General features: G+C 27.7%; 1 protein-coding gene across 1 annotated transcript in view; it reads left to right on the top strand.

The window, feature by feature from the left end:
* Positions 1–8750: 8750 nt before the first annotated feature.
* LOC129980580 (ubiquitin carboxyl-terminal hydrolase 40-like) overlaps positions 8751–15593 on the top strand; it is a 70641-nt gene continuing 63798 nt past the window's right edge. The window contains exons 1-2 of the mRNA XM_056090957.1: positions 8751–9120; positions 10587–10762. Coding sequence (XP_055946932.1) covers positions 8937–9120; positions 10587–10762 — 360 coding nt within the window. The 5' untranslated portion in view covers positions 8751–8936. The remainder of the gene's footprint in view (positions 9121–10586; positions 10763–15593) is intronic.

The raw sequence follows: 15593 nt of genomic DNA, 5'->3' as shown, positions 1-15593 counted from the left end.
AATCTGGTGGGGGTTTTTTCACTGAGCTTTTCTTTCCGTACACTATTTTGCTTTGCCAAGCTTGTTTTGCCGCTCTGCATGTATGCTGTCATGACTTTAGGCATCGTACCTTTAGAAACGCCTAAAAGCTGGGATATTTCGATCATGCTTTCTCCACCTAGACGGGCTTCCAGAATTTGGCCTCTATTGTAGGAGAGGTCAGACATTTTAAGCTTTTGAAAAAAAATCCAAGAATTACAGAACTTTAATAAAGCTGACACATACTATCAGAATATATGCATTCTTATTTATAAAAAAAAACAACTGGTGACTATTATTATATTTTAATGCTTGCAAAGCGCATTCAAAAATATCACCTTTATTCACAAGTATTTTCATTATTTTGATAACCACCTGTATATCGAATTTAATTGATTTTAGTCTTTATGTTTATTATATTTACATGCTTGTGAAAGTATGAATCGAAAGACGGTTAACTCTTTGATAAATTTGATTTAAATCTATCGAAGGGATAAATAATAATATGATAAAAATCGAAAATTTTGATGTTAAACCTATCACCCAAATGCCTAATTATCCTAAATGGTGACCTAAATTTTATACACATAGCTCCTTGCATTTTGTAGTTATCGAGTTCGGTTTACTTGAATAGCCAGCCAGCTAGACTTGTCTGAATAAATTTCGTTCGAAATATGATAGCAACTTCTAAATTTGATCGTAAGTTCTAACACGAAATTTTATCTGCCTAGCTCAAAGAGTATTGTAAGGCAGACATATACATTATACTATAAATATATTTTTCGGATTCAAAGAGATCCGAAACATTAAATTTGTCAAAAACTCAAGTTCGAATTTTTTTATGCTTGCTTGGAATTGCAATGCTAATCTTGAGAATGCTGAATTCAGAGCATTTTGAATGAAAATCATAAATTACAAAAATATGCTTTTATGGGAATAGAAATGATTAATGTAATTTCGATTGCTAATCCAATTTGCATTTTGGTTACAAGTAGTATGAAACTGGCTTTTTCCCTCCCTCTTTTTTTTTTTTTTTTTTTTTTTTTTTTTTTTGTAGAAGAATAGATTATTTATCTTTTTGCATTTGTTTAATTTCTATACACATTTCTTTTAATGACAGTCTTTTCTGACATTCTGACAAAAAAACTGTAAAGGAATTCGAATCTCTTATTCGAAACACCAAGCTGATAATGATGTAAGATTAATTAATCTATTTTAATCAATTAAAAAAAATATGCTTTTGATTATGCAGTTGCGTTAACATACGCAGAAAAATATTTAATGCAGTTTCAACATGTATGAGTATAAATCAGGTAACTAAAAAAAAATTAAATTAGTGTAACAGTGTATTCTCTGTAAAAATCACGGTACAGCTTTTTTGGTCCATCTGTACAATTAATAAAGATGTTCGTGTGCCTCTGTGTGCATGGGTTTTAGCTCTCTAAAGGACATACCATGAAGCATAGAAATATCGAATTTAGTACGCGTATTTTGAAGATAGAAAGGACCACTTCGGAGTTGTTTTTTTCAAAAATTTTAATTAATTAAATACTAAGCGAAATTTTAACATTTTTTCTGTGATAACTTAAGACAATGTAATAGCACGAAAGCAAGTTTTCCTTTTCGTAAACTTAAAAAAAAATTATCTTTTTAATGATATCAGTTATTTTGTGACATAATTTTTTTAAATATTTTAATCAAATTAAAAAAAAATTTCAAATATATTTTACAGCATTATATTCTATTGTTGAAATAAAATTTAAATTGTATTCATTTTTGCTACTAATCTTCTATCTTTGCCTTTTTTCCACAATTGATAGTAAAAGTACGAAGATTTGGCTATTTTTTCATGCTCAGCAGGTTTCAATTTAGGGTATGCTTTAAATAATTATTTTTAAAAAATTTATTGTACTTACAATTAAGGAATTATTTCAAAATCAATTAAAGATTAAAAATATTTAAGACTGCGGCTATTTTTAAATATTGTTGCTCTTTCCTGTGATATATTTGAATATATAATGATATAGACTGAAAATTATTTAAGTGTGTGATACAATAAATAGAACAGTGTAAAGCTTCTAAAATTGTACGAGTTAAATATCTGTAAAAATTTGAATTTAAAAAATATTTTGGTGAGGAAGATGTTAAGACATAATTACTCAAAATATTTAACTGAAATTTTTAGTAACCATTAATCTCATTAGTCCATTTAATTAATGGTTACCAAAGGTGTCAAATTTCAAATAAATTTTTGAAAAAAACAGTTTTATGCTTATTTTTCAACAAAATATATTACTATTGTAAAGAAGCTCATATCCTTTTTATTGTTACTACAAGTATTTCATCATTTATTTTTCTTCCATTATTGATAGTGAAAATATGAAGTTATGGCTTATTTTTCGTATGGAATAAGTTTCTATTTAAATTATGCTTTTAATATACTTTTCAAAGTTTGTTATATTTACAATTAAATTTAATTTTAGAAATTAGTAGTGACGAATTATTTTCTTAAATGCATCTCTTTTAAATTATTGTTCTTCTTTGACGCAATATTACTGGATATTTAAGAACAATTTATCATTCTTATTGCTTATTTATCCTTCTTATCGCAGTGAATTAATGTATTTGTGGAATCAGAGATATTTTTATTAATAGGGCTTTGAGCCACTGCACAAGTAACAAAAACTATTCTAAGACAGACATAAAACTTCAGTATTGTATGATTTTACTTTCTATTTTTATATTTTAAAGGAAAACATTTAATTTCAGCGTGTAAGTTTCTGTAAGAATTTAATCACTTCCGTTTTTCAAATTAAATTTCAAATTTTAGGTGAGGTTACAGAAAATTAAGAAGCCTCGCGCAACAACAACAATTGTAGCTACCATAAATCTAAGTGAATCAACCAATCTCCAAAGGTGACTAGAATTTAATACTAGCATTTGATGGAATACTAAAGAAAGCGTATTTTTAAAATCATATATAATATTTTCCTGCGAGAGATACTTTTATGCAAAACATTAATAATCTTAAATAAAATTACAGTTTAACTATTACAGTTAAACTCTTATAATGCGCATTGTTTTTAATTAAAGTGAAAATGTTATTTTTAGCATACAATCCTAAATATCATGACTTCTTAAATAATTACCAGTATCACCAAACGAATTTTAGAAGCAGATGAAATTTAATCTATTTTCATAAATGATTAAAAATGTTTAAAGTATGATAGCAAGATTTACTTAAGCATTGCCAGTGGTATCTTGGTTGCAAATAAATAAAATAATTTAAAGTGATCGACTATGTTTGAAACATTGAATAATTGGATTTTTTTTTTTAAATAATCTTTTACTATTTTTCAATGCAAATGTCAAGTATAAATACAAAAATGACTTAGCAGCCTTTTCTCCCATAAATTTCATATTTTTTTGAGCAGCAGGGGAATTTGCAGTTAATTTTAAAGTCAATTGATCTAAATGGTTAATACTTTACTTCAAATTGCAATTTTGTTTGCACACAAATTATGGGGGTAAGAATCTATGAAAGGACACAAAAATCTAAGAAAAATTTGGATCTCAAGTAAATTAGGAGAAAAAATTAGTGTAAGCATGCATTTTTTTATTACTTTACAACTGAATTTTGACATAAACAATTACAAATAAAAAAATATTTCGCTATCTGAAAAAAAAAAAAAAAATACCTCATTTCGTTGCCCTATATCATTTGAAATCCAGTTATAGTATGTTTGTTAGATTTTGATCGTGTTAAAGGTGATAAATTTTTATTGAATAAAATTTGAGAAAATGACAGTTCAATATTTCCTCTAATATAAAAACATGGCTTCTGTGGTTACAGGAGTTTAAAATTTCTCTTAACCAAAGATATGATTTCTCTTTTTTTCTTATTTTGCAAGCGCTTCTTTTGTATTAGACAAAAAAAAATTTCTTTGAGTTTTTGCTTTTGGCAGAGAATGTCTTTTTGGAATCAATAATTTGCTAATTGTCATATAATGTCAATCCACTTAGCTTATAGCTTCGTATTTTCAACTTTAAACTGTTAAAAACCGCTTACCTAAATTTACCTAAAAACGCTTATCGATAAACGCATCGAATAAATTTTCTAAGTGCAAAGGGTTAATATATACAGGATACCCAATCTAATCAGGGCCCAACGCCTAATTTCTAAAACTTTATTAATTGGCGTGCGTATCTAATAAAAAATGATCTAAATGAAATAAATAATTATGTAGTTTGAATCAATATATGATTTAAACTGCGAATTACGAATTTTAAATTTTTATATAGATCTGTTCTGTGAGTCAGATTTAATAAAATTTTCTTGAAATGTTAATATTTTAAATTAAAAAAAAACAGTTCCACTCTTTTGTAATTAAAACTGATTAAGTTATTCAAATTTGAATGTCTCTATTATATAAATAAAAAAAAGCGATTTTAAACTTCTCCATTGATGTATTGAAGAATATACTCCAATCAACACTGGACTTTCCCCATGATTGATTGCCTAAAATAATGAAATATTGTTTGTCCAAAAATAGTGATATTGAAAGCTTTACAACTCTGTCAGGCTTCATCGCAGAAGATTGAAATGTTAGATTGTCAAGATAATTTTCCTGAATATATTTACAGGATTGAGAAACTGTATAAAATTTAAACTTCATGACTGTTTACAGATGTAGGCTTATTATGAAATAAAATAAAATATTATTTACCACATTTAAATCTTTTTGAAGGTAAAACTAAATGTTATGATAAATCAAAGAAATTTTTATTGAATAAGTCAGTGAAATATTGCATAAATTATTTTTTAAAAATATTTCAAGCTTCACATAAATTTACCATGCTGAAGGGTTCGATTTTCTGTAGTCATAGTTTTTAAAAGATATATTCGGTTTCAGCCAAAAGATTTGTTCATTTATTGAAATTTTATCTCTTTCATTTGAAATTCAAATTTAAATCTTGCGACAGGTGACAGCAAATGAGAACGATATATAGAACACAATGAACAAAATATCGTAAGCTTCTACAATTATATGTTACGTGACTATCGAAATTTGAATCTTTAATATATTTTGCTGAAGAAACTATCAAGAAACCAATGTTAATAAATGTTTAAATGAAAATTTTAGAAACCATTACGAACTAGCTGGTCACCAAAAGCAGCTAATAAACAAATAAAATAGTAAATAAAATAATTCAGTTTTTATGTGGAAAAATTATTTCAAGATCTGTCAAACTGATTACACAATTTGAGAAACTCAAAATTATTTTTTTCTTATTTATTTGTTTATTGGAAATCGTAAAATGCGAAATATTTTAAATGTATTTGGTTAATTCATTGATTTTTTAAATCAATAAAAAAAATCAAAATATTTTTCAAACTTTTGCTTTAATGACTTTGTAATAAGTTTTGTGAATCTATTAGAATAAGTTAGCTCCTTTACACCAGATCATTAGTGCTGAACTTTCCTTAGACATTAGTGTTCTTTCTTTTTATTGCCAATGTCTTTTATTCGAAACTTTTTCTTTCGTGGTATTTTAAGTTGAATTTAAATTCTAGGGCAGCTTCGACTCCTTCAGAAAGTGAAATTGTAACAATAAATTTTTCAGAGACATACAAGAATTTTTTTAACGTTCTTTATAATTTTAAGATTTGTGGTCTAATTTAAAGTTGCTGATGTTTTCTTGTACTTGAGACAATAGCCAGCCAGAATTACAAGCCTCTGATGCTAGTATGAATTTTTTCACTCCCATTTTGTTTAGTAAGTGTAACTGTTCTTTTGAACCTAACATTTTTTCCTGTCATGTCATTTCTTTTTAAAAAGTGACATAAATGAGCTAATATTTCTTTCTTATGGATGCTCTATGACTGCAGTCTGGAGCATCTATACTTACATTGTCCCCGTCGCTTCGCACCTGAATCAGGTTTTTTGAGCGTTGAGGTTATCATGACAGCATTAAGTCTGTTAGGGCCTCTATAGGCTAACCAGTTTCGGGGGTCTCTTTCCCGTTAACTTTCAAACGTTGTTTATTATTGATTTTAATTTAAACTCATTCTAATCAATTTTTAAGTCACAAATGATATGGCAAAGTCTTTGGTTATAGCTGGTTTCAATATATTTAGATATTCAAATTCAAAATTTATTGTTAAATTAGACAATAAATTTAAAAAAACGGAAATGGCATTCTTAAAACTTTTTTTCGTACTCTCTAATAAACTTATCGTGCCAGAGAACACTTTACATGACAATGATGTACAGTAGTAATTAATTTTTGGCAGTAATTTAGCATTTTTACTGAATCTATCGTGTCATCCTTGTCCAGTTATTTGATGGTGAATCCCTGACATTCATTAATAATATCCGAACATCGAATTTGTGTTTTAGGCACGTTTTTCTTAACTAATTTAAACAAAAATTTGGGGCAAACCTGCACTTCTAGTCACAAAATCCCATACTAAATTCGATATATTTAAATCATTGCGTTTTTGAATTACCGCATTTACATGTTTCTGAAAGTACAGATTGACAGACAGTCTGCCTGTAACAGGATTTCGTTCAAAATTTGAAAGATGTCAACACAATAGATGTTAAATCTGCGTACAGAATTTTATCTATCTAGCTCTCTTCGTTTTACAATTATCGTGTTAACTTATATTCGAACATCTGGACAGACGGGCTTCCTCTGAAAAGATTCAATTAAAAATTTGATAATAAACCTGCAAATTTGGTTTAAAGTCTGTTCATCAAATTTCAACCGTCTAGCTGAAATCTTTTTGAGTTATCTTTGTCACAGACGGACAGACATTTTCTTCAAATGTGCTTTTCGGATTCAAAGAAATAAAAATGTGGAGACTCATCAAAATTTCGATTTCTTTGATGATTACTAAACTTTTTCCATGCTTCGTATAAAAGAAAGTAAAAAATTGGTTTAGTTATATTATTGTCCCGATTTAAAGCAACACCAGGGCTATTTTGGCACGGACCTCGTAATTTTGAATCTCGGTCAGATGACGAGGACGACACCTGAGATGGCATTCCCTTCTCCACACCACACCAGCGGGAGGACGTTTGGCCCGGACAGTTTAACGTGCACCAGACCCGCTTACACGACAGTTCTTCGATGGAATCGGGTGGGTCACGAACATAAAACCCTCCGATTCCAAAGCCGAGACCTAACCACCAGGCCACCGCGGCCTAAATAAAAAAATTGCATAACACAAATGTGCATGAACAAGCAAAACACCATAAATTTTCATTGGGCATTACTACAAATAAATTCAAGTATCTGGCTTTGTATACCAAATGAAAACTAAAAACTGCTTGAAATCTTGATGTTTTAAGCAATTTAGCCTATTTAATATTCCGGCTTCGTTCAATAAAGCGCAGCAGCTCCACAGAAAAGCAGATTCTCCATCTCCATTCGCGGTACACTACTAGGGATGACGAATATTTTACGAACGGTTATTACGTAACTAGTATCAAAAAGTAACAAAACCAGTGATCAATACTTTTCGAAGAGGGGTGTGATTGATCTTACTTGATACGATCTTACTAGTGATATTCCGATTACAGGTCTTGGATCACGATAGAAAATAACAATCAATACGATCTGTCCAATGGAAGCTCTTGAACTAGAATTCAATCATACATAGGTAAAGTCCCTTACCCACTGAAATGAACGGACCGATTATTCTTGGAATTATCGCATCATTGAATTGCATATCACTGAAACTTATCGGAGCGGCGACTTCACTGGAAAGTGTGAGGCTTCACTGCAAAGTGCGAAGTCACTGCTCCACTTCATGGGAGTGACCTTGACTTTCCGATATTCCCATTTGGCGATGCACTATTCCATAAAGATGATTTTTAACTACTTGTGATTGCATATAGTCTGTTTATCGCTGGCGCCATCTATTGGTGGAACAGAGAACTAAAGTAAACATTTTAAAGAAATAACATATATATTTAATTCAAATTTTTCAGAAAATGGTTTATTCTAATAAAGAAATTAAATAGATAGTTTTGAAAAAATCAAATTTAAGAAGTAAGCTGAAATAGATAAATTAATTCAATCACACGTTACTTAAATTAAGTATAAATTACAATTAATTTTATATTTAATACTAATTAATAATATGATTGAAATAACAGATATTTGGAACAAATATTTAAAAATAACAATAGCAAAATTATTTGTTATTCAAAAAATTGTGGATTATGCATCTCTATACATTACTATTCTAGCCAGCATATTAAAATGATTTTGAGAATCAAAAACCGATACTTATAAAATATTTGTCTTTATTGTCAGTTTATTCTTTCAGTATAAACTGCGCAGTATTATTGCATTGCATTGTTATCACTAGTTAATCAAAGTAGAGGTCTTTCTTTTTTTGCTGAATCATCGTCGCACTAGAATTTAAAAAAATATTGGGAATATTTCAATGAATAAAAATTTAGAAACATCATCACAAAACATCTTACATTAATACAAATTTAAAAATCATAAAATTTGAGGACATTTTTTCTGATAACGAATAATTATTATTAAGCTATATTTTTAGAAGTGACATTTGAAATTTTCAGTACAATTAAAATTCAAGGTGAAATATATGATACATTGATCAAATTTTGTTTAAAAAATTTTGTAAATAATTAACATTTTACTGAAACGAACAAATATCTAATCTTGAGCTTTCAAAGCCGTGTCAAGAAAAAAAGAAACTCCGGAATCTGGATTCGGTGGGAAAGATGCGTTTACGCTGCTGTTTTCAAACATCAATGTTTATAAATGTACCAAATGTGAATGGTTTGATGTCATAGCACAAACTGTAAGGTGCTATATTTTCTTAATATAGCGCTGGGAGTTATATTGTTTTTTTGTTTTAAGTTTTTACCCAAATGTTTGGAAGTTTATTTGATGATGAAAGGACGGCTGGTGTGATGACTAGCGTGCACACATTGCCAAAACCGATGCCTCCTAACCGGCGTCTTCCTTGTGGACTGAGTGGCATTGAAAATCAAGGGGCTACATGTTACCTGAACTCACTTTTGCAAACTCTATTATATACTCCTGAATTCAGAGGTATTAAAATATAATGGTTACTATTTATACTGTTTGCATGTGCATTTTTTCAGACAAAGTATGTAACTATGAAATTAGTGAATAAACCGAAAATAATTTTGTTTTTCTAGATCATTGAATAATTGACAAAAGACTATGTAAAGCTATGAGGTTGATATATATAAGATAAGGTATAGATTTACGCCAATTCCATAACTTTAGCTTAGATATTTCAACAGATACACCAAAGATAAGAGATTTCACTGATAGGATTTCTACTTCCAGACATGTATTTTAAATAATCAACATGATTACAATAATGAAGTAAACTTAGTGATTTCTGATCTATTGACAATCTTTGAAAATTGAACAAAAATATCTGATTGCAAATTGGCACAGTTAACACTTAAAAACTATGACATATAAAATTGTAGTACGGTTTGGTAATCTAGATATTTATTGTGTTGTCCGCTTTATTTGGGAGGACTTTGTTGTTGATGCTTATAATTGATTTTTTCTTCTCTTTCTTGAAGAAAAGTTTTTATTTAGTTTTTTATAATCATTTATATAATTAATATGATATTTACTAAAATATTGATATGCTAAGGGGAAAGTATTGCCTGCATTCTGATATATTTTTGTAAATGTAGAACTTTTTTTATTAAATATACAACAACTGTTATCAGGCAAACTTATTGGCTAGAAATATCTGTCTGTTAATCTGTCAGTGGTTAATTGGTATGCAAAATTGCTTAGTAAAAATCATATATTTTACTTACTTAAAAGTATGTTTAGCATACCTGATATGTATTTTCTTATCAGTGGTGTTATCAATAAAACTTTATTCATTGAAAAATATGTAACTGCCCTTTTTTTAAAAAGAAAAAAAAAAAAAAATCTTTCTGCTATATTTGTTGTCCTCCCTTCCCATTAAAATTTTTACTGAATACTATTGGCATTTATGAATGTAAAAAATGTATAATGTTTAAAAATGAAGTTGAATAAACAAAATTAAAAATAAATTTAGATTTTATATTGATTTACTAAAGAATTTTTGATTTCATCTATAAAAATTAAGACTTGATGTTTTAAAACTAGGCAATTAAAATTTTATTAATTCATTTATATCATATTAAAAAATCAAAAATTCAGTGTTATTTGTGTGTGATAAAGATAGGGATGATTGTTTTATACTACTTTATTTCAAGCTTTATAAATATTTTTATACCCTAAGGATTTTTTTGAATTCTACACATATTTATGTTTTCTTATCTTTTTTTGTTGAAATTATAAATTCTTTATTATTTATGTTGTAAATTATTTTTCTCGTTGAAAAAGTAGAGCAAACTTAGAAATTGCATTTAAAATTATATATAGAGATTTTTAAGTTTCTATTTATACTGATGTATTTATAAATTTATATATGTAACTAAAAAGCTATTTTTAGAAATATTGTATATTAAATAATTGTTTTTTTAATATTTTAGAAGGTCTATTCTCGTTATCGGATGCAGAACTTGGCTCCCTTGAAAACCGAGAAAAAGCCAAAACTAGAATTATTCCACTTCAACTACAGAGACTTTTTGCTAGATTGCTTTTGGTAGACCAACAAGCTGCATCAACGTCTGAATTAACAGATAGCTTTGGTTGGAGTAACAATGAAGTAATTATTCACAAATGTTAATAATTATTATTATTTTTATTTGTTTAAACTTTAAATCAATGTGTAATTAACTTTTATTTTTGTACATCAAATGTTCAATCACTTACCAGAAAGGGTACTTTTCTATTTTACCGGTGCATGTGATACAATCAATGCCAAACAGAATATCCCTACTAGCAATGGCATTATTAACATTATTTTTATGTGTATACTATATATGTATTTTTATGTGTGTATATGAATTGTCTCCAATAAAGTTTGCTTGGCGAGATTTGCATCAGTGAAATGGAAAAGTACCAAAATATAATACTCTATCTTTAATTTTTTTTTTTTTTTTTAAATCTTTTTTTATGATAAAATGAATTATAAGAAAAATGTTTGAAACACATATCTATTTATTACTTATACCTTTAAAAAAGTGGATTTACTGAAGAATCTCTATACATTTATAGCCTTAAAGAGACACATTTCCTGAAATTACTATTAATACTCAATATTACTTTATAAGTATTAAAGTAATATTGAGTCTTCAAAATCTGATTTTCCAAGTAATCATTGAAGTCATATGTATTGAGTGATTTTAAATGTCTGGTGCAAAATTAAAGGCAAATAGAGAGAACCAAGATTAGCTAAATTTATATTGAAATGATATGTTGATCTTGTAGAAAACAATCTTCTGTCCTGGTATGAGTATTGTGTAATATGTTTCACTTCATAAACACATACATTGTTGACATACTTTTTATGTTCAGGGCAAGCTATATATTCTTAAATAAAAATGTCATATATGCTAATATTTTATCTAGTATGTAGAATGTATGGTTCAAATAAATATGTCATAAATTTGGCATGTATTCTATATCAAATCAAACATAACTTTCCTGTCAGCCGTATGCTTTGCAGATTATCATACACCTTAATGTGGATGTTGAATGTAACCTAATATGCAAATGCGGTGTCATCAGTTATCTCTTTATCACCTCAAAATTCTATTTCTAATCATGCATTCTGTTAAAAAAAAATTTGTTCATTTTTATCTACTTTATCTGATTATAATTCATACCAGTAATTTTAAAATCATTCTTATTCCTAACTTATAATTCTTAATTTATTTTTTTTAATATCGATTATTATAATTGAAATTATTTTAATAGTGCTTTAACTTAGATATAAGAAATGCACACTTAATTCTACTAACAATCATGATTTATATAAGGTTATTATATCTAATAATTGTCTCATCAAAATAATGAAAATAGAAGTGATAGTTTGAGTATTATTCTTAGTATGCAGACATACTTCAAGATTGCTAAAAGTATTTTCTGATGGTCCATGTTGTAGATTATTATTGCAATGTTAAACTAAAAATGCTACACATTTATTCATTCTGTATGTAATACGATATAATAAATCCATAATTTAATAGATCATTTTAAGCAAAAGGGAGTTGGCAAAAATTAAAAGTAATTGAAATTGTACTTTAAATCATGACCTTACAGGATGTTGCTCTTTAAATCATCTCTTGAAGGTGTAAAACTTAAGGTACAAAATAAGACTACATTAATAATAAAAATTTCCATTAATTTTCAAAAAATTACACTTTTTTCATTCTTATGTGACCCCTCTAGACAAATTTGGTCAATTAAAAGTTTTTCTATGACATCCAACAAAATCATCAGAAGATAAACCTCATAATTGTATCTTTAAAACCAAATAAATGATGATACAGAAAAAAAATTGACTTATGCCATTTCTCACATCACTTAAAATGCTATCTCTTCTGTAAAAATTGGGACCATATACAAATTGATATTGTAAATTTTTAGATCAAAAATGTTGTAGCGTGTGTCAAAAAATCCTAATGTAATTTTAATAGACAGAGATATACAATGGCCTGCTTGTACAAGCAGTTCTTAGATATGATAGTTCTCAATTGTCTTTTCATAAACAAATGTGTGTGAAATTTCAGGTAAATTTATATAATTTGTCCCGGCTATCTTTTGGTATTTTGTCCCTATACAATATGCTGAATTTTCAGTTAAATATAACTCACTCAGTTTTAAAGATGCGAGTATGCAATTTTTTTGTAACGATGTTGTTGCATAAAAAAATTAAAGCTTTCTTATTGAATAAATTTGTTTATAGGGATTTCATAAAAATTTAAAAAGTGTAACTTTTGGAAAATTAACTGGAAAAACTTTTTATTAACATAATCTTATTTTGCACTTTATTTTGAACTACTTTGCAATTTATATTGTCCACTTATTTCTAATAGGTAAAAAACTAAACTCTGCTTCAGTACTTTTGGGACACCCTGTATGATGTTTGGCTATATGTGTTCCATTAAATTTTCTACATTTTTATAACTAAAGTGTAATTTTCATAATTTATCAGGGCCATCAATATGGTTGTGTGACATATATAATGAGCCCCAAAGTAATGCATAAATGTTTAGTCTGTGTTGCAAAGATTTTTGCTTTTTCATTGAAACCATATCTCTTTGGTTAGTGATCATTGTCGTGGCTGGTTCGTGAGTGCTTTGAAAAAAATTAGGCAAATAGAAAACTTAACAAATTTATTGCAGATTCGTTCGAGTTACTCTGCTCAGTAACTCCTTCTCCTCCAAGAGCAAACACTCGAATGACATCACTCTTTTAATTACACTCTCGCTAGTTGCCTAGCGCCATCTATGAACGTTTATTTCCTAATGCTTCAAAATCCAATCACTACAATCATGGTTGCATAGTTTAACTACAAAATTACCTCAAAGATGCATTTATAAAAGATTTGAATCAATGGAAAACTCCTTCCTTTATTTATGACTATTATATACAGGGTGTTTAAAAAAAAAGTGGAACAAGAGTTTATTCCCTTAACTATTTTAATTAGACACATATGTTCAGTTGCAAAGTATCATCAAATAAGAACTCAAATGTATGGAAATATTTTGGTTTCTGTAGAAGTTAATAATAAAGTTCACAAAAATTAAATTTTTATATGACCCCACAGTAAAAAAAGTGTCAGTTAGCAAGAAATTTTGCCTGTATCCTTTTTTTCTTATACAAGATTTCATGCTTCTGTCTATAAAATTTTCCAAGATATTAAAGAGCAAATTTATTGACTTAAACCATTTTTCTGTATCCTTGGCCGCTGTAATTTTCGGACTTAATGTACATATTATGAAAGATTCTTAAAAGGTCAGAATCAGAAAATAATAATACATTCTTCAACATCTGAACAAAGTTACATTGTTTAAAAAATACATGTGTATATGTGATCTATTTGCTTATTACATAAAATCAAGCTTTTTGAATTTGTTGGCAAATATTTACACTGTATTGTCAAAGGCAATTCATTCATTAGTTCAGATGTAATAATAATCAAATCTAAACTGAAAATACCAGTAACTATTCTGTATATTTTTGTAGAAAATGGAACTAACCAATGAGTTTCTAAAAATGTCACATCACATATTTGTAGAAAATTACCTCTAATGATGAATCCCCTTATGTGAAAAATGGATTTTTGCTATTCTAAAAGTGATCGTTTTGAAAATTAATCTTTCTTTCTCAATTAAAGAAACATTAATCTCTCTAAATTACATTTATTTGAATAGAAGAATTTAATTTTACCTCTGGTTAGGTTTAATTGTAAAATTCTAGATGTCACTTTTGTGTAATTGATTATTTAACTGTGGTAACAGTCCATGAATGTTGAATGAATAAGAGTTATTAAATTGAAATACTTTCTACACTGTAGTTATTTGAATGTTGAGTTCTGAATTGATTGCTCATATTCTAGAATGAGTGTAATTCGAAAAATAAGCCAAAATACCAATTTTTGTATTGTTTGTATAATATTTCATCTTAATAATGCAAATAAGAATCCTCTAATTCATTATCACTGTAAGATCCTTAATTTCCTTATTACTTCAATAAGTACTGTATGAGGGACTAAACCGTTCCGTAAACACATTTCTTAAAGGATGCTGAGAATTTAGAATTTTTTTTTTTTTTTTTTTAACATTTAGGCCAGCATTATGATTACATACATTCCCTGCCTTTCCAAACTTATCTTGTTACTGAAATATATATAATTTTTTTTTTTAAAGAAATGCTTAATTGTGCACAAGAATTTTCATTTCTTGTTTGGTATTCCAGTACTTTGGAAGAAATCTTAATGTTTAATTTCTTGTCTTGTTATAAAGTCAAATTTTCAACGATCAACAAATGAAAGTGAATAAAATTATGCATGAATAGCAAATTTCTTTCAAGTCATGATCACTGGATAATGTACTGCTAGTCTGAATTTTTTTCGTATAATTTTTTTTTTTTTTTTCTGTACTGAATAAGTTTGCGTTTTTGACCGAAAGGTTTCCATCTAAATTTTAAAATAAGCATCCCTTTGTGAATAGAAATGTGAAACTTTGCTTGTGCGTAGATGAGTGGAAGATAAACATTTTACCAATCGACACTTTTACACTATGAGAGACATGTAAGAATTAAATTTTCTAAAACTTTTTACTGTCAACTTCTATAGTATCCAAAATGTTTTCATACAATTTTCTATTTATTTAACACCCTTTTTGGGACTAGCACATAGAGAACAAAGCAGTCATGGGACCAAATATTCTTAATTCTATCATTGTCACTAACTCATGCATTTTCACCAATTTTGAAAAAAAAAAAATCATGTTAAATCAGCATTTTAATATAATGTCACCAATTTTGAAAACTATATTTATAATATACTACTTCTTAATATGGATATTAATATAAAATATATATAATTAAAAGAAATGAAGGAAAATGCAAAATACTACAATACTATG

Source organism: Argiope bruennichi, chromosome 8 (genome assembly GCF_947563725.1).
Source record: "Argiope bruennichi chromosome 8, qqArgBrue1.1, whole genome shotgun sequence".
Classification (NCBI taxonomy): domain Eukaryota; kingdom Metazoa; phylum Arthropoda; class Arachnida; order Araneae; family Araneidae; genus Argiope; species Argiope bruennichi.
Note: the sequence above shows the minus strand (reverse complement) of the source record. Positions and strands in the feature narration are given on the sequence as shown.